The following is an 18,623-nucleotide window of genomic DNA, read 5'->3' as shown; positions in this document are numbered from 1 at the left end:
CCGCCTTGCTTATTGCCGCGTGTTCGCGTGTAAGCGTGAGCGTGTCTGTCTGTTTATTGGTCGTCTACAATCGACAAACTGGAAACAATCAAATAACACAAGAAGCTTGAATTAGAGCTCCGTCGTGGCCGTGCGCGCCGCAATAATCGTTGCAGCCCGACGTGCCATATGTACAGCCGCGCCGCCGCTGGAACTTTTGGTGTCGCGCAAATCGAAGTTTTATTCGATTCCTCTGACAAACGTTCCTTCAATATAACGACCAATTCGTCGGCCGGCTATTATCGGATATACGAATATTGCTTTTCTATCACGAAGTATGAGGCGATATTCGTGTAACATGCGATCTGTGTATGTATGATTGAGAAAATCTCGTTGAATAATATTGTGAGAATAGCACGTGGTAAGACTAATGTTGTGGACTAATATCGTGATATGACGAGCTAATACGTGATCAGTAATGTGAAGCAGTTTGGTATAGGTCTGACATTGGTGAAATGTGCTTCGAAATTTATTAAACGTTATTAATATAACTTGTCTTTAATTAAAAAGACATTGTTGCGTAATGCGATCATTAAGTAACATGCATCAAACCGAGTTTTAGAATTGTTTAGAAATGTGCAGCAAGCTACTGGATAAGTTTCGCAGAGAGATATCAATTATTACAAAATATAAGATGTATGAATAAATTTGCGCGCATTTACGCGAGAAGTTATGAAGATATACCAGTAGCTTCCTGCTAGCTGTTTATTTATACGTTTTAATAGATGCTAAAAGGAATGCATCTAAGAAAGAGAAATGTTCATTGCGCGGTGTACGAAGATTAAGAAAAGTAACTGTCATAAGGAAACTCGATGGTTATTTTAATGAAGCACAAAGCAATTTCTACGGAAATACTTCTGAATAAACAACGTAGACGTAGACGTAGGATGAATGAAAATAATACTCATAAAATGCGTAACACATCGAGTCGCCGCAAATTCATCTGCCAATTAACAATTAATTTAATAGATAAGTGATGAGTGAGAAGCGTCGTCGTAGTGAAAGTTTTAAAGTCAAGCGATTTAGTGATTTAGTGATTTGTGATGGCAAATCAGCGCGCATTAACAGGATAATATACCTCTTAGTGTCAAATTTGTGATAATAATCTGGAAGGTAGTAACAATTAAAATGTGTAAATATGTCGATAAAAGTATTTATAGAAGAAAAATAAGAAATTTCTGACATACTTTGAAAAGTATTGCAATCATATTGAGCGCTGTAAAAGCAAAAGAAATATACAAATGGTAGTTTAATGGCAATAGAGACATAAATGAAAATTGAATATGGAAATATCACAAAGTGATAAGTACAAATGCGACAAAGAATACAGTAGCGATAAAAGGATAAGCATATAATATGAGATAAAGAGGTTTAAAAATCTCGCAGAAAGACTAAATAAAGATTCTGAATAATTTAATAGGCGCAATCTATCTGAGAGTAATAAAATATGAATGTCTTCCATTTGAAAGTTATTGAGAACTATTTAGAATGCTTGCTGCAGTCCCTCGGATAAAAATTATTTTCGAGAAAGAAAAGAATAGTTAAACAGATATATTGCGCCGCTCGCACATATTGCGCTCAGCGCAAATTAGTCAGTTAATGATGAAAAGGAAAATTAAGTATTAATATAAAGACAATGAGTTAAACACTTTGTAATTTCGTAAAGGAAAGAAGTATCATAATGGTGATTTCCACAGAAAAGCAATAATGTGAAGACTGAAGGAATAGATTGAGTCAAAGTAGTAGGTAATAATAATTTTTGCTTCTTTAATAAGCGCGCGTGACAATGGATCCTGTGTAGAATGAAAAAATGCGTACACACAATAAAAGAGCAATGTAATGAGTAAAGCACGATAAGATAATGAAAGAGAGGCGGATACCGCGATGTGGGGTTACTCCCGGTTCGTCCTCGAAATACAGTACGTAAAAGAAGCAACGTAGATCGATTTACTGATGACAATGAGTGTAATGCAGTACGTGAGAATAATCGTAATAAATTTTTCGCAGATCGGCAAAAAAGAATTAAAAAAAAAAAGAAGGAAAGAAATCTACTGCCTTGCTTCGATCTCCCTTATCTATGTACTCCCTAAGACCGCCGAACGAAGGTATTAGGGTACTGACTGGATGTTACTAGTGTGAACTCCTAGCTGTTTTGCCTGTATTGCAGATCTCATCTACAGTCATGACAATCATCCTAAGTAGTAGTAGTAGTAGATAGTAGTAGGTGGTAGTAGATTAGTAGGTCCTAGCAGGTAACATTGCAGAGCTGTAGTCTCGCATAGTAGTAGGTAGTAGTAGCAGTAGTGGTAGTAGCGGTAGTACTAGTAATAGTAGTAGTAACGGGCATGTGTCCCACCGGCAATTGGCGTTTCGCTCGCTCGATCGATCGAGAAGGATCGACGAATGATGGAGAATGAAATCGATCTGACAGTTCGTTCGATCGATCGACGGACCGCTCGGTACGACGTGTTTATACACACACAAACACATATACGTATACCGTCGGCGGGAGCTTATTTTCGTGGTTCTCGGGAGCAACCGTGGTCACGGATACGTAGTAGTGGTGGTAATAATAGCGGTAGTAGCGGTAGTAGTAGCAGTAATAGGTAGTGGTAGTAGTAGCAGTAGTAGTAGTAATAGTAGTAGTGGTAGTACTTGGTTTTTTTCTGTGTGGCTAGCGGAGGTTAGGCTTACTGTTCCGCCTCTCTATGATAAACACGCTCTCGTAATCTCGATTATCGAGGTGGAGTGCGTGATGGTCACGATCACGGTTCGGGGGGGCCTGCTCGTGGACCGGCTCCGAGGTGGCAGTGGCAGGGGTGGTTACTTGCGTAGGAAGTGGTGATTGATGAAGAGGTTGTGGTGGTGGTGGTGGTAGTTGCGGATTCAACGGGCTGCAACGGGTCAGCGTCGAGACTGACTCGCCGCACGCGTTTAGATTTGTCGACCTACAGAAAACACAGAGAGAGAGGAGGACAAGAGACGCCCACGATTTCTTATCGTCTTGTCTTTCGTTTTTCCTTTTTTCTTTCTTTCTTTCTTTCTTTTCTTTTTTTGCCCCTATCTTGACTGGCTTAACTCGTTTGTCGGCCTCCTCACGATTGGCCGTTTTGCGCGAGAATTGGTTTAGGGTCGGAGACGCAGGAAGAAACAAAAAATAGGGAGAGATAGAGAGAAAGGTAGCGGGAAAATTCCTTCGTTGATTACGATCGATTGACTCTATTATCTGCCGCTTTTCTTTTCAATTCCTTTCTTTTCTTTTGACTGATAACGTTCACTAAATAGCTGACCCTGCGCCCTTCCTCTCCAAAGTCTCTCGACCCTTGACGCTATTCTCTAGCTCGCGTCGGCTCTCTTCTGATCCTTGCTCTGATCGCGACCTCGATGTTTAATACCGAGATCATTTCAGGCCTGTATTCGTAATCGATGTTTCGAGCTGCTCAACGGACAAGCACACCGACTGCAATTATTGTCAGCAAAAAAAAACTACGTAGCATTGTATAATGCAACAGATGAAAATTACGTTAAGCTCGACGTTCTCCTTAACTTACTTTAACTTCGTTAAGTTTTTCATGATCAAACGCGGCTGTCGTTGTCCCGTGGAAAAATTAGTGTAATGTCTCGTGTTCAAACATTGTTGAAGCTTTAGAGAGAAATTGCAGTCGTTGCTTTTACTCGGCACACAGTCCAGACACGTGACCACGAATGCGGGCCTTGGAGAAAAAGACTCTTGGCAGTGGCTGAACCGTCCAGCCCGTTCTGGATATATAACGTGTAGGTATATAAACGTGCAATATCGATCTCTCTCGGTACAACTCTCGACAAACGCGACCGTGCTTTCAACGAAGAAAATTTGTGCGATGAACGTTTCGACTTATCATGAGGGTGACGGATGATACGTTTATATGACGGCGGCATGAAATAGAACACTTCGTAGGATTTTTTTTGTTTAAGGACTGGAGACATTAGAACAGTTACACGCAAGGCAGTATTAAGTCTAGATTACGGTAACATCACACTGAAATATATTTACGACATGATAGAGTTAGCCTGCTGATTGTAGTAAAAAAAATAAATAAAAAAAGTTACGATCAATATATTCGTACATATCAATTACAAAAGCGCATGCTTGATCGTAAAATAGATGATGTAAGAGGTAATAGTCGAAAATATGTACGGCGCCATGGCTGCGAAATTAGTTTTGATTCATAATTACACATATGTGCAGTTCATTGCGGAACAGCTTCGCAATCGTCTTCGAACCTGCGAGAAAATCTGTATTAGATATCGTGCGATCGTACCTCAGTCTATATACATTCGATTGATGGATCGAGGTTCGTATTGTGCAGTTGTGAGCAGCATGATACGTTGCCTGTGCGTGTAAGGATGATCACGAGAGGGAGCAGGATAAAGAAGACTGGATCTCTATTAGCACCCTCACGATAAGCGCTACGATAAGATACATGAGAAGAGATTCGGGACGAATGATATAATACCGAATAATAATTGCACTCAAAAGACTCAAACAAGGGCAGCGGTGCGACTGATAAAACGATGATAGTGAACATGGCTGGGTCGAATGATTTGTTCCAAAAGTCGTCGCGCGAGTGAATTGTTCTAAAAAATCGTCGCGCGGGTTCGGGATCGGCCGGAAGCGAATAACGAAACGCGGGTGGCGCGCAAAGAGGCGGCGGCATCGGAGTCGCGTAAAATCAATGGCGAGTTACGATCCAGAATAGGCATCACTGCAGTCGTATTGTGGACTTTTGGATGCCGCGATGGAAATCATAATAGAGTCACTGTGTTACCCGCTACTACACGTGCAGTCCGCTTGGCGTGAAATCATTAATATGTAAGCCGAACGCCCCACGCGCTACGCCGTGGCTTATTTTTTTTTTTCTTTTCTCTTTTCTCTTTTCCCCGGACGCACGAGGGTGCGTCAAAAAGTACGACGTGCGACGTGTGGCGATCGCACGTCTGTGTGTTTCCATTCTCGTTTTCTCGTTCGTCCTTTCTCAGTATGTAAATGTCATTTCAGATCGCGCGAATCGCGATCAGGGCGATCCAAATCAAGTCGTCCGTTCCTCGATAGAATCAAATCACGCGATTTCGCGATTACAAAATAAAAGAAAATCCGAGATCTTTATTAATTTAATGAAATAATTACATTTGCATTAAGTACTCTTTCGCAAGTTTCTCTTGTTTCTCAAACCGAGTGAAGATAATAAGGTACCGCTGTTCGATCGGTTCACACATTTATTTGCGAAAAGCTGCACCGTCCCTCGCACGAAACTTCCGTTTCTTTTCGCTATTTTCGCATCGCTCGAAAAAAAAAGAACGAATTTCTACGGAAGAGAGGACCTGGTCGTCACACACACGCGCGCGCGCGCAATTATCCGCTGCAAACGATTCACCGTGCGCTGTTTGATTCGAGCTACGAGAATTCGATTCGATTCGGAACGCCAGATCGCACGTAGCGAACTCGATTTTTTCGTTCATGCCTAATGAAACGTGCACGCATGCACGCACGCACGCACGCACGCACGCACGTCGCGGTGTTGCGCGTGGGAGTGTCTGCGTAAATTACTTATCGATTATCGAAAGATCGTTTCTCCAACCTCGTCCAAAATACCTCTGCTGCTGCGGTTTAGTCTGCCGGTTTAATTGCTACGAGATATATACATCGAAAAGCTCATAGTGTGTTATGTATGGCGCAAGTAGATCAAAAGAGGTTCTGTCGTTCCTCGTTTCCTTAATCCCCCGTTTCAGGGGGATAGCGCTTGTCCTTTGTCAAAGTGGATCGAGCTGACGGCAAGAGAGAGAATGGATTTCTCTCCGTACGTCTCACTAAGTCTTGCGGTCGTATATGTCTTTGTAAACGTGTCGCTGGTACGACAACGGCATGTCATCGAACATTTCCGATTAGCTCGTAAAATAATCGAGCGGTATTATTAATTTGAGAAGTGACATTGTAAGAGGGATTATTATTAAAGCTATGGCTATATGGTAAAAAGAGAGTCGTTGACGTAAGAGCGATACGAAGTATACATATATATATACAGAATGCTCATTAATGGTTGTCCCCACGTTTTACCATAGGAGCACGCATTTGTTATTTCTAATATAATAATATGTTAAAAATATATATCCGTCGGTAAATCATGCTCCTATGGTAAAAAGTGGGTACAACAATTAATGAACACCCTGTATATATATATATAAAAGGGATGAATATTTGAATATCTGTTGATTAGAAGATTATTCGTGAAAGATTTCGCAAATGCTTGAAGTGCTTCAGTCGCCTATTACTCGTTAAGAGAGGATGGAGTAGACTTAATTACTAGTTCTGGCTAAACCTAAGTGATATATGTTTCTTTGAAGTCGCATCTGCACTTCGTGACGCATTTTGACGGTACAAAACCGTTGATCCTCGGTATCTGTGCGACCTACGTTTAATCAAGCGCTCACAGGCCTCTTCAGTCTCTGAAGAGCCATCGATGCTTTAAAACACTTTGAATGCCAATCGCATTACCGTCAGAATTCGTCGAATTTTCTACGAAAATTTATTGATTGAGTAATTTTCGAATACATATCGAATTATATGTCATAATTAGAAAAGACGTTATTTCCCAAATTATTGAATGAATCTGATATATTTTTTGCAAATCTCAGATTGAAGATGAAACAGATGTCTGGTGCAGTTGCGACCCAATCGATCTATTTGTCGTATGATCGAATCCTTTAGAAATGTTTCAAAGTATCATGAGTTAAGATTCTTTAGGACCTAATGGAATAATGGTATTTCGGATGGTAGACACTCACTTTTTCAAAGGCACTGTTCCCTGGGGCCCCTGCCCTGCGCCGTTCCTGGCGTCGGTGAGCCGGCAGGCCACCATATTATACGCTGAAAGCAGTTCTACAATGTTACATAACTATGTTAAATCCATGTTCAATTTCACAGGTGCATGCCAGGCGTCTGCGTTGCCAAATCGTAGCCGTCTCTTTGGCCAGTCCTGGGCACTGAATACAAATTACTATCACGATGTGAGTTTTTAAAAAGATAAGCGAGCCCAGGGCGGACCAAATAAGAGAAATAACGCATAATATTCATAGAAACAAACTTACTTTACCCAAACTTGGATGCTCTGATCCGTTCCAAAAGGACGTAATGTGTACGAATGAAAAACAGTTAATTAGCAGTTAGTAGATTAAAATCGTACGTGTTTAAATCCAAACGATTAAGCTAAGGCTTTTAATATTATAACTCAATTAAGTATCTTGACTACATGCGGCGTTAATTTCGAGACTTTACGAAGAGAAAGTCAATATAGAGACGACACAACCAGGAGCACAGGCCCAGGCGAATTGCGGGCAAAACGGTGGACGATACGCTGATAACGCCACGGGGCGTTCATACCTTTCTCCTGTTTTCGTCTCTTCCGTTTATTGCATATCTTCACCGCGCATATGCTGAGGATGATGGCGACAAGGAAGAAGAGGATGCCGCCGACGACGCCCGCGGTGATCGCTTTGTGCTTAACACGAGCCGGCACGGCAAACTTCACCTGGTCGCTCGCGCCGTAATTTGTGGCTGAGTTGGCGAACACTTGGAAATAGTAGGTCCTACCACCGACCAGGTTCTTCACTGTGGGCGTTCGCGTTAAACGGGAAATTGCATGAAAGCTGTACTCTCGAAAGTCGGTTCGATAAGTGATATTGTTTAATGGGTGTTTGGGAATTACTCATACTCGATGCTGAACGCCTGTCCGATGATCATATGAGAAACTTTGCGTAATAATTGCTGCAATCAATAAGAGAGAAAGATAGAGGAGGGCAATAGTGTCTCACCTAAATAACTGGTCTCCTCGGGTCGTATTTGGCCCTTGTTGAGCGTTTTCCAAGGTCCGTCCGTCTTGTACTTGATAGTATAGTATTGGATAAGATGGGCTTTCTCCACGGGAGGTTGCCAGGTTATCAGAAAACCGTTGCTGATTTCCGTCACCGTGAGGTTCCGGGGAGTACCTGGCTTTGGTCCTGGCAATTTAAATAACGACGATTAGTTTGACTGGAAATAATGACATTGAATAAGTTAATAAACTAATCCAAGATCACGCACTCTTGTAATTTTCTGATCTTATGTTGTTCGGTACACTGAGAAAACATTTTCTTAATTTTAGTAAATTCTTAAATTGTAAAACTCTATTCTTAATTATAGTAAATTGTTTCATTAATATTAAGAAATAAGGAAAATCGCTAAATTGTAACAAATAGAATTTATATTTTAATTAATACTGAAATACTATGTCGAAGTAACTTTTTATAATTAATGAATACTTTATTTAAGATAAGAGTCATTTTCTTAATTTAATTAAAAAATCACTAAATTATACAAAATAAAATTCATATTTTAATAAACGTTGACCGTATTGCATAAAATAGATTTGATAATTAGTAAATGATTTATTAAAAAGGAGAATGTTCTTTACATTAGTAAATACAATTTCTTATTTTTGAAAAATGCGTTTACAGTCGTATGCAAATACATGGTTTACTAAAATTAAAGAAAATTTTGTCTTTTCAGTATATTTTTTCTTAGTATACGTTTTATGTTACTGACGACTGATAAATAGTTTCTCTCTCTCCCTCTCTCTCTCTCTCTCTCCCTCTCCCTCTCTCTCTCTCTCTCTCTCTCTCTCTCTCTCTCGTAATAAAGTAGAGAGAGATTTAAAATTTTGCGTAAACCGTATGTACGAAATGTAAAAAAAGCAAAAAAAAAAACACCTACGTGGGGAAAATCTCTTTGGCGTCAGCAAATAAATGTTGCTGTCGTAATTCCGAAATAATTCCGGTGATGCACCGAATTGCAGCACCAGCGGAAAGCTTTTTTTGATGGAAACGTTAACGCCGTTCCGACCGCAGCGACATTTTCGCATCTATCAAATCCATCGGTATTCGCGCCATCGAGTTGTACGTCTGACTTTTTTTTCATCGTCGCGTATATCTGGGTCGACTGCGATATGTCGCTTACGCAAAAAAAATAAATAAATAAAAGGAAAAAATTCCTTAACATTGGGGCTGATACGAGCGAATGCGCCAGTATAAACACGATGGATCAACTACGTTCGTTTTGAGACAGGGATTATTTTAAATATGAATATTTCATTATTTTCGTATGCACAAGTTCGTAATATGACGGTGAATGTCCCGATAAATTAAGATCGACACACTACGAAAGTGTTTAAAATACGGCAAGGCTGACGTTTGCATACTATCTCTTTTGCGTAATATAATATTTAATGTAATATATATAGGATAAAAAACGAATAAAATATTGTATATACAGAATCAATTCAATCAATCGGCATGTACTCCAATCTTTGTTAAAGTCACTAGCGAAGTCACTAGGTCGGAATGAAATGACTATTGACGTAACTTGTTAATCGGATTAGTCAGGCGTGAGATCAGCTTCTTTCATCACTTCTTACACATATAACGTTACGACCTAATTACTTCCGGCGTACACGCGTTAACCTTATTAACGTCCGAGTAGCACCATTTCTTTTATAGCAGCTGTATGATTTCATGCCGTGAATTACAACGTATAATTAAAAAATAAAAAAATAAAAAAAATTACGCTGAAGTACGAGCAAGAAAACAACTCGCGCTGCGCGAATAATTCACACGGAGAGGTGCGAACTTTATTTTATTTTGCTTTCGGTTTCCTTCTTTTTTTTCCTTGTTTATGTTCCGTCATATTCTGATTCATCCAATCTGCTTCACGGATTTATTCCAACAAAGCAAATATCTCGTTTCATTCTGCCGTTCTGCTCTCCTATCAATTTAATGGACTGTTCTGGAAAATATCTCGGCGGAATTTATGGAGAATTGACAAAAATCGCCTCGTTGTTTCTGCAAATCGCGATCGACAAACGTAAAATCTGTTTCACGAATGTTTGCTTACGTTAATTAAGCAAACAATAAATTTTCTTAGTTACGATCGGACGGTAGAAAGCCGCAACCAGTGATTTTTGTTTAAAATACTTGCGAATTTATTGAAGTCCGCGGATTTTCCGTACGCGCTGGCGATTGGACGCAATTTCTCTTTTCTTAGCGCCATTCAAATTGATCAATATTTCGTAAAGCTGGCAAGATTGAGCCAAATTTTCGAGATCAAAAGAAAACGTTCGACATTCTCTCGTAGGGCATGGTACGTAAATTGATTTTTGTTCACACTGATGTGCGCAGCGAGGAAGAAAGAACAACTTATTTTCATTAAAAAACAAAAAATCGATCTTTGTTGTACGTGGGTGCACGCGAGATAAATGCGCTCGGTTGTGGCGTTTAGACAGTTTTAGCAGCAACAAACCGTTTTGCGATGGTTTTTCATCATATAGCTACGCAAACATATGAAATTGACGTGAAAAATTGAAAATAACCAGCATATAGGCTTGGTTTGGCCACAAAATTGTAAAATTAGCGACTTGCATTGTTTCGAATATTTGCTTTGTATGTAAAATGATGTTATTTTCTTTCTCTCCTCCCATCCCAAACGGTCCATTACGAGCGCTTTTTCTCGCCTCCACCGAGCGAGAATTTTATATTTTATTAGTTTTGCACAAATAATAGTTGTTATTTCTGTGGAGAACTGTACGTAGTCGAGAATTATATATACATATATATATATATAAATTTTGTTAAAAAATACAGACAATGCGCCACGTTAAATGAATGAATACTAAAGCTGCTGCGCAAAAAAATACAAATTATAATATAAAGTTTTCACTTCAATGTAATTATGTCCAACAAAAATTGTTGGACGCTGGAAATGTATTGCTATTCTCTCTTCCCGTTATTTTTTTTCTTTTTTTTTATTCACATCACTATTCTGCCCGACGATCCAAATATGATTGAAACTCGACTCGCGGGAGAGAGGCAACTAAAACTTTCTTAGGTTTATTCAGCTCCAAAGCGGAGTAGATTGTTTGGAACCGTCTGCTACGTGCAAAATGTATGATGTTATTTCCTGCTCTCCCTCCCGGAATGCCTTCCGTCTAGCTCTCTCCGGTACGCCGCGGCTAAGAGGATTTCATTTTTATTTTCCTTTTGTATCTTCCTCGCGGTATGCCGAACTGTATGCGTGAGCGTGGGTGTGCGCGAACACGCGTTTCATTCTTATTGCCCTGTCGGACTGCTTTTGACACTTATTTTCATGTCCACCATAGCATGTAATAGCGGTTAATCCCTTTCGCGCAAGAAGGATTCTTCGGGGAGAAAAAAAAAGATTTTTTATGTTCTCACCAGCTTCGCGACGCGAAAGATTCTTGCCAAAGAATTTGAGAGGAAATAAAGAGATGGGGGATAGACGATTGGGCGTCATCGTGCATGCATTGACTGTAAATAACGCGTTGGGTGTAGGTGTCGGATGTGAAAGCGGCGACGAACCCTTTCGAATATTTTAGTGATGTGATAGCCATCCGATAATGTTGCTATCGAACGCAGAGTATTAAGGACATCTTTATGGGCTCCATTAAATACAATATAAATAAAAAGAAAAGAAAATGTGTACCTTTCGGTCGTAAGATTGGCGGAAACGCAGGGTTTCCTGTGGAATCAGTCGGTAATACGAGGGTTTTGTAATCGAGGATGTCTGAAATGAAAAAAAAGAAACAAAAAAAAACTTAAAATAAAGCAAAAAATCAGAAGGAAACAAAATTAAATTGCTCCGAAATAAATAAGTTGTTTATATCCTTAAAAACTTTACATTATAAGGTTGCAAAATTGAAGTTTATTTTCATTCGCTTCCTGCGAATGAAATCCAAATGGACTCGTCGTAAAATTCTCTCCGCTAATCGTATTAAAGATTGGTTTCATCAGTGTCAATTAACTCTAACTATAGCCTAAATATCTCTTTTTTTTTTTAACCGCGATATGGAACACAATATAGGATTATTCAAAATTTCACGTCAACGCTACGTGAGATATTTTTGAAATATATTACGAAAATAAAAAATTCAATTTTTCCTTCACAAATATGTCAAAGTAATCAACGAACTACATCTTCACGTCCTGATGGATAACAAAATTTTATTCTTTAATTTATTTTTAATTCTGGATACACTTGTGTGTATAAAACTTGGGCATAAATTGTGGTAAATAAATCGTTCGTATTGAAAAAGATCGACTCTCGAAAGTAAGAGTGTATTCTAGTGAAACAAAGCGAATTTTGGTACACGCTTTGTGTAAAGTGTATAGAAAAAGAAAATTTAGTTAACCGTGGTTGACCGGCGTTGTTGAAGCCGGCCCTTTGTCGGCGCAGGCTAACAAGCGAAACCGATGATGATGCGGGCTTATGCGTGGGGATATAAGCGTAAGAAGCGAAAAAGCGCTACAATGAGAAAAAGGTACAACGAGGGAAAGGAGTCAGATAGGCGAAAGAAACGTTTGAAAGGTAACCAGATAGAAATCCCTAGACGCCGGTATCGGGGGATGCTCGAGGTACGGTGTGTACAAATGGAAGGCAATGAACCGGTGGATTCGAGGGAAGGAAATAAAAGCGGAAGCAGAATGAACGGCTCGATGGGTTTTCCGATACGATAAGTCGCCACGGAAGTCTCCGTTCCTTTCCTTTTTCTCGGTTTTTCTCCGCTCCTCATTCCGCATCCGCGTTCGCTGTCCCCTTGTTACCCGCCCCTTTCCTTATCTTGTCGCCTTCTTCTCACCCCTTTTTGTTCCTTCTCTTATCTCCCTTTTTTCCCACCTTACGGTTTCAACCGAAGAAGGAATCGCACTACTTTTCGATTCCCGGATCGATATCCCGATGAGAGGATCATAGCGGAGCGAAACGAGAACGACACCCCCTCACGCATGAATTTCCCTTCGACAGTCATCGAGATGCCATTCTCAGCTTACGAAGTGAGTCGCGGATATTTCGAGATGTTCCCCGAACCGATCGCGTATCGCCAGCTTGCAGATTTAAACTAGCAGTAAAACCGACGATTTTAACATCTTCAAGGAATTGCGTCGCACGTTGCTCTCGATGCATTTTCGCGTTTAAATTTACGACGGTATAAACGGTTTATAGATAGCTCGCATAAAACGCGTCGCTTTTTTATTAAATACTTTCTCTCGCGAATTGTATCATTTTAACGTTCCACCGTGCTATCGTTCTACTTTACACAGAATTCGCGATATAAACAACAATTTTATTCGAGTCTTACCACTTTGATCCGAAGAGGCGGGTTGATCAGGCGCGGAAGGTGTCGCCGACTGGGTTAGGGCAACGCCTTGGAGAAACGCAGCGATAGATGCGAATAGTGAGGAAAAAATTTGCACAGATAGCAAAGATTAGTTTGTTAGTCGGCGAATAAGTTGTAATGATTTGTTAGTTACTACTGGTTAGATTGGCATTAATAAATATTCATAATTAGTGTTTCTAATTAGATAGACACATGATTAGCAATTCAACTCAATTTATTTTGAGATCATCGAGTTTTGCTCGTTAGACTTGTATCTTTGATTTATTAAATTGATCGTGAACTTCGATTGATGAAATAATTTCATTTGTGTATTTCATATAATATGCGGTTTTCATACCGAGCGTTCTGACTGTGATGACTTTGCTCAGCATTCCCTCGCCTAGGGCGTTCTTCCCGATTACTTGAAATTCGTAGAGCGTGCTAGGCGTGAGATTGTTGATCGTCACCGTTGTGCTGCCCGATGGAGTCACGGGGATTGTCTTCCATTCCGAAGTTCCCGATTCCCTATACCTGGGGGCAAGAGGCAAAAATGAAACGTTAAAGATTATCGAGAATTTCTGAAGTGGACTGAAAGAATTTTATCGGTCCGCTTATAAACGATATCGATGGCTGTTGCATGCGCCATACAAGTGAAATTGCTTTTACGATATTGGGAATTGCCGTGGCTCGTTAATCGAGCAAAGCAATTATTGTCCGCGTCGATAGAAGGAACCTTAAACGGTAATATCTATCAACCCTATCCCGGGTATACCCACCAGATAGTATAATCTTGCTTGTAATCAGGACCACCGGAATAGCCTGGTAACCAAATTAGCGTTACCGCGAATTGCGTGGCAGTGCCCGACACGTTGTAAGGTGCATGGGGTTGCGTGCCCTCGACGATCAACTGCGTCGAGGATGAGATGGTGGCGACTTCGTTGGAGGCGACGCATTGATAAAATCCGAAATCCGCGCGTCGAAGGCTCTCTATGGTTAAATTGCCGCCGACGGTCTTTGCTCGACTGCGTTGGATGGGTCCGCCATCCCTCTGAGATCATTTCAGAAGTGTTTAACGGTACTGTGCAACGACACACGGCTCTATTTCTTAACGCTAGAACTATCGACGAGATTACGTGTATTTTTTTATTATTTAAACTATTTATTAGATACGTGTCTTTGAAAAAAAAAAAAAAATAAATAAAAAAAGGAAAAAAAATAAATCAATCAATTTGATTATTTGTATATTGCAAATCACGGAAAATTTGAAAAAATGCACATTGTTACGAACGGATAAAAAAAATACAAACCAATTATTTTAATTGTTTTGATATAGCAATGATAGAAATGTCGATTTCACCATCGGAGTGGTTGCAAACAATAACTTAAAAAAGTGTATTTAAATGCGATGAAAAAAATGAAATAATGAAAGAGAGAATTTCGTTTAATTATTTAAACGAATATATTTGGTCTAATTGCAACTATACCCGATGCCACTGTATCGTTGGTTTCTGCGTTCCGTCGGCCTCTTGAGCGTCGCAGTGCATCTCGACCGTCTCGCCGACCTTCTTCGTGTAGACTGGTTCCGGCTCGAGGGTGAAGACAGGCGGGTTTCGCACGAGGACCTCCATCGGACCCGAGCTGCCCTGCGTGCCCTGGGCGTTATAAGGCGTGCAGGTATATCTGCCTTGGTGATTTTCATTGACCCGTGTAAAGAGCAGGGAGCCGTTGTTCATGATAACAATGTCCTTCGTCTGATAAGGCTCGAGTAGGCGTTTATCCTTGGTCCAGGTCACGTATTGCAGAGGCGGGTTGGCTTTTATGTAACACTGGACCACACCGGCCAGACGGAACGGCAGGTACTGGACAGTGGGGGTAAACGTGACCTTCGCCGGGTCTGAAAAACGCAAAATCCACAAGGGAGACATTAATCCTACGGACGTTAATCACATTGAATTTTGTACTGTTTCGTAGAGTCGGCTTAATCTCTGTTTTAAGATACATCGCACAGTCCCTTGACACTTTGACACATTTAGATCTTTCTAAATTTCAACTCGACGAATTTCAATTTTGATTGTTTAACATCCAAAGGAGTCTTACACTCAACGTTCAGATAGGCGCTAGCAGTCTGAGGATCGCCGATGCCATTAGTGACCTCGCACAAGTATTGACCGGAGTCATCGGCGCTGACGGGGTTGATAACCAGGCTGCCGTCCATCTTGATCGACACTCTGGTATCCAGGGCCGAGACCTCCGTGACGGGGGCGCCTTCGCGAAACCAGCGCACCGTCACGTTACCGGGAAGTGCTTTCGCCTCGCAGGAGAATTGCACCTTCTCGCCCTCCAGCTTCGTTTGATTCGTCGGCGGCACCATAATAACGGCTCCACCTGTGAATCAATCAAACGCACGATTTTTATAGCGTAGCTTCGACTGCGGGCCGAGAGGACGGCCAAAGAGGCGGAATATCGATTACGGTCACCGAAACCAAACGCAACCGATGTATTCACGTAGTAGTAGCTATCGCATCCAGGATCTGCGGTGGCGATTGACCGCTGATATTGGTTGTCTCGCTGTCAAAGATATCTCGGAAGAGACGACAGCATGCGGTGCATCTGACTCGCCGTCAGGCAGGCACAGAGAGAGAAACGGAGCGCAATAGCGTCTTCATCGATTCTCGATAACGTCTCTCTCTCTGTCTCTCTCTCTGTCTCTCTCTCTCCCTCTCTCACTTGTAAGTAAAAGAAAAAAGCGACGAATGGATAAGCAAAAAGGATACAAGCATCAGTTGAGCGCATGTATCCACGAATTTGCCTTTCGCCTTCGTGATTTCCGCGCCTCTGAGTCCGCGAGAGAGAGGAAGGCGCGTTCAACAGGGTGCATTATATCTTCATCGATATAACGTCGTCCACGCCCACAGTTCGTCTCGCGCTTCGTCTTCACGCCCGAAGAATTTCAAAACTTGCGGCTTCGCCTCAGAAGCGAAATATCTCTCTGTATTATAGCGGAAGATCGATTCTCACCGTACAAAAGACCGAACTCCACCTTCGCGCGTGATTCCGCGGCATTTTCCGCAATCCGATCTATCGTCATTCGTCGGGCTTACGGGAGCCTTCATCTCCGCGTTGGTTGCCAGAGAACGGATGGAGAAAGGAGAGAGCCTTTTAGATGAAACCGAGCGAGCATACGCGGAATTGTCGAGGAATTAACGACCTCGGATTTGTATGTTAAAAGGCATTAATTGGAACAGAGAGAGAGAGAGAGAGAGAGAGAGAGAGAGAGAGAGAGAGAGAGAGAGAGAGTGTGTGTGTGTGTGTGTGTGTGTGTGTGTGTGTGTGTGTGTGTGTGTCTCGATGACAAAATTCAAGCTGCGCAAAGTCGATAGCCGACTATTTTATTTTTATCGCATCGCACGAAATCGTGTACGCGTCTGTCGGTTATCGTACGAGGAAAAAAAAGCGTTTGTTTACGATTCAATATTTATACAATGAACTACGATAGTGAATTATATGGTTCGGATAATGAACGCCGTCGTCCGTTCGCGATCTCCGTCGCATTTCTGCTTTTACATTTTAATTTCGCACGTTTGTGACATCCGTACTCAACATCCATATACACACGCACGAATTCGAGATTGCTAGTTGGCAAAGTAAACAAGGTATAGGTGTCGCGCAAACAACGTGTAAATTTATACACGCAAACGAACGATACGTCTGATGCTGCGATACGTCTGGTGCTGCAAATATATTGACGGTCGTTTGAACAATTAAACATTTGGCAGATTGTTGCGGTGTTTACTCGCAACAATCGCGTATCGTATCGAATCAAATTCGAGGTTGCGGAATAGCTTTTTGGTGGAGCGAAACTGCCCGACGGAAATTTCGATCGGGACATCCGGGCGAAGAGCGGAAATAAACGTGCCGGCCAAGGAAGGGCCGTGGAAACTCCGAAGCCGCAAGAAATATCGCGCTCCGCGCGCAGACGAAAATCCGCAGAAACGAGGGCAACGATATTCTAAGCTCCGCGCCCGATGTCTCAATATATTGCATCCAGTTGCACCTCCGAAGAGACGCGCTACAATGTGCGCCAGCGGTGCATGCCGCAGCGGCGCGACAGGAATAAATTTGAATCTACGATCTTGATAAACGCACGGAGCGCGGAATGAGAACTTGTTGCCTGGGAGAGCAAGAGAAAAAAAAAAAGAAGGAAAAGAAACGTATTTTCTCGCAATCCTCCGCGCTCGCTGCATCTGTGTCTGGGCACACGCGCACGGAGAAGGGTTTATACTCTCGATACCAATCAAACCGGATGTATCCGTCGTGTCAAATCTTTTCACGTTAAGTCGCAGAAAGTCTGTTAAATGTTTATAACTCGCAATCCCAATCAAAACGTTTAGACCGTATTTGATATTTAGAGGTAAAAAAAAGAGTTACTTGTTTCGAGAATTTAGATTTTTTTTTTTAGCGATGAGGTGAAGTATCTGGTTGAAAGGCCAAAAGTAGAAATAAAAAAAAGAAAAGCAAGAGACCGCTGCTTTTTAACTGATCAATGTTCAACAAATAAATTTCACCTATTTTTTTAGAATAATTTGATATAACTATTATTTAAGAAATTTATTTATTTATGAAATCATCGAAAAAAGAGACTTGTTGCATTATTTAGAAATTTGATAGATTCAAGCGGTACGTTTCGTCTGTTCAAAAACAGACGAATCAAAAATCTAATAGAAATTACCAGATTATTCTAAAATCTATCAAAACATTCCGATTATAAAAGCTCAAGTTCTATTACAATAATCAGAAATTCTGCTTGATTTCACCAAAATGCACTCAATCATACATGTCTTGTTGATAATAAAATTATTTTTCTCAGTGACCTACCAAATTATTCTATTCTTAAAGAGATATCTCCACTTACAGTTTTTATCTTTTTTTTTTTCCAAATATCTCTTCCCATCGCAGACTAAATTTTCGGAAAGAACAACTCTCTGTACCTCTAAGTACTGGTTGCGGTCTAAAAATTTTGATTACCAATCCAAATTACCCGAATAATTTAAAAAAAAAAGAAAAGCACGTATAATCTTTTATAGAATTTAATGAGACGTATCGCTCTGCGCCCGTCGAAGAAACTGGAATATTCAAATATTCCGAGAACCCTCTTCTCGGAACGGCGCTTTGTTCCTCGTTCTCGCAAAACGCGGCGATGCGACGCGCGCGCGATCAACAGAATATATTTTAATTATTCGCGCGCCGACGATGATATATGTTACGTCATGCGGGCGCACGAGAGCTTAGAAGGATACTTTACGAAGGGGGTGGACAAAGTTCGCAAAGTTCGGGGCAAATGAGGGCAAT

The 18,623-nt window shown here is 41.1% G+C and overlaps 1 protein-coding gene across 10 annotated transcripts in view; it reads right to left on the bottom strand.

The window, feature by feature from the left end:
• The window catches only part of LOC105207535 (protein turtle), a 306,264-nt gene that overhangs the window by 9,059 nt on the left and 278,582 nt on the right, over positions 1–18,623 (bottom strand). For 7 of the 10 annotated variants that reach the window (XM_039449815.1, XM_039449814.1, XM_039449818.1 and 4 more), the window contains 8 exons: positions 15,372–15,659; positions 14,759–15,168; positions 14,051–14,322; positions 13,633–13,805; positions 11,606–11,686; positions 7,888–8,073; positions 7,457–7,684; positions 6,862–6,955 (listed from right to left, as the gene is read on the bottom strand). In XM_039449815.1, the coding sequence (XP_039305749.1) occupies positions 6,862–6,955; positions 7,457–7,684; positions 7,888–8,073; positions 11,606–11,686; positions 13,633–13,805; positions 14,051–14,322; positions 14,759–15,168; positions 15,372–15,659 (1,732 nt within the window). Of the gene's footprint in view, positions 1–6,861; positions 6,956–7,456; positions 7,685–7,887; positions 8,074–11,605; positions 11,687–13,256; positions 13,323–13,632; positions 13,806–14,050; positions 14,323–14,758; positions 15,169–15,371; positions 15,660–18,623 lie in introns of all 10 variants that reach the window. The other 3 variants (XM_039449817.1, XM_039449821.1, XM_039449823.1) reach the window with 2 other exon arrangements.

The sequence above is a fragment of the Solenopsis invicta genome, chromosome 5 (genome assembly GCF_016802725.1).
Source record: "Solenopsis invicta isolate M01_SB chromosome 5, UNIL_Sinv_3.0, whole genome shotgun sequence".
Classification (NCBI taxonomy): Eukaryota; Metazoa; Arthropoda; class Insecta; order Hymenoptera; family Formicidae; genus Solenopsis; species Solenopsis invicta.
The sequence above is the reverse complement of the archived record's forward strand: the minus strand, read 5'-3'. Positions and strand labels throughout refer to the sequence as shown.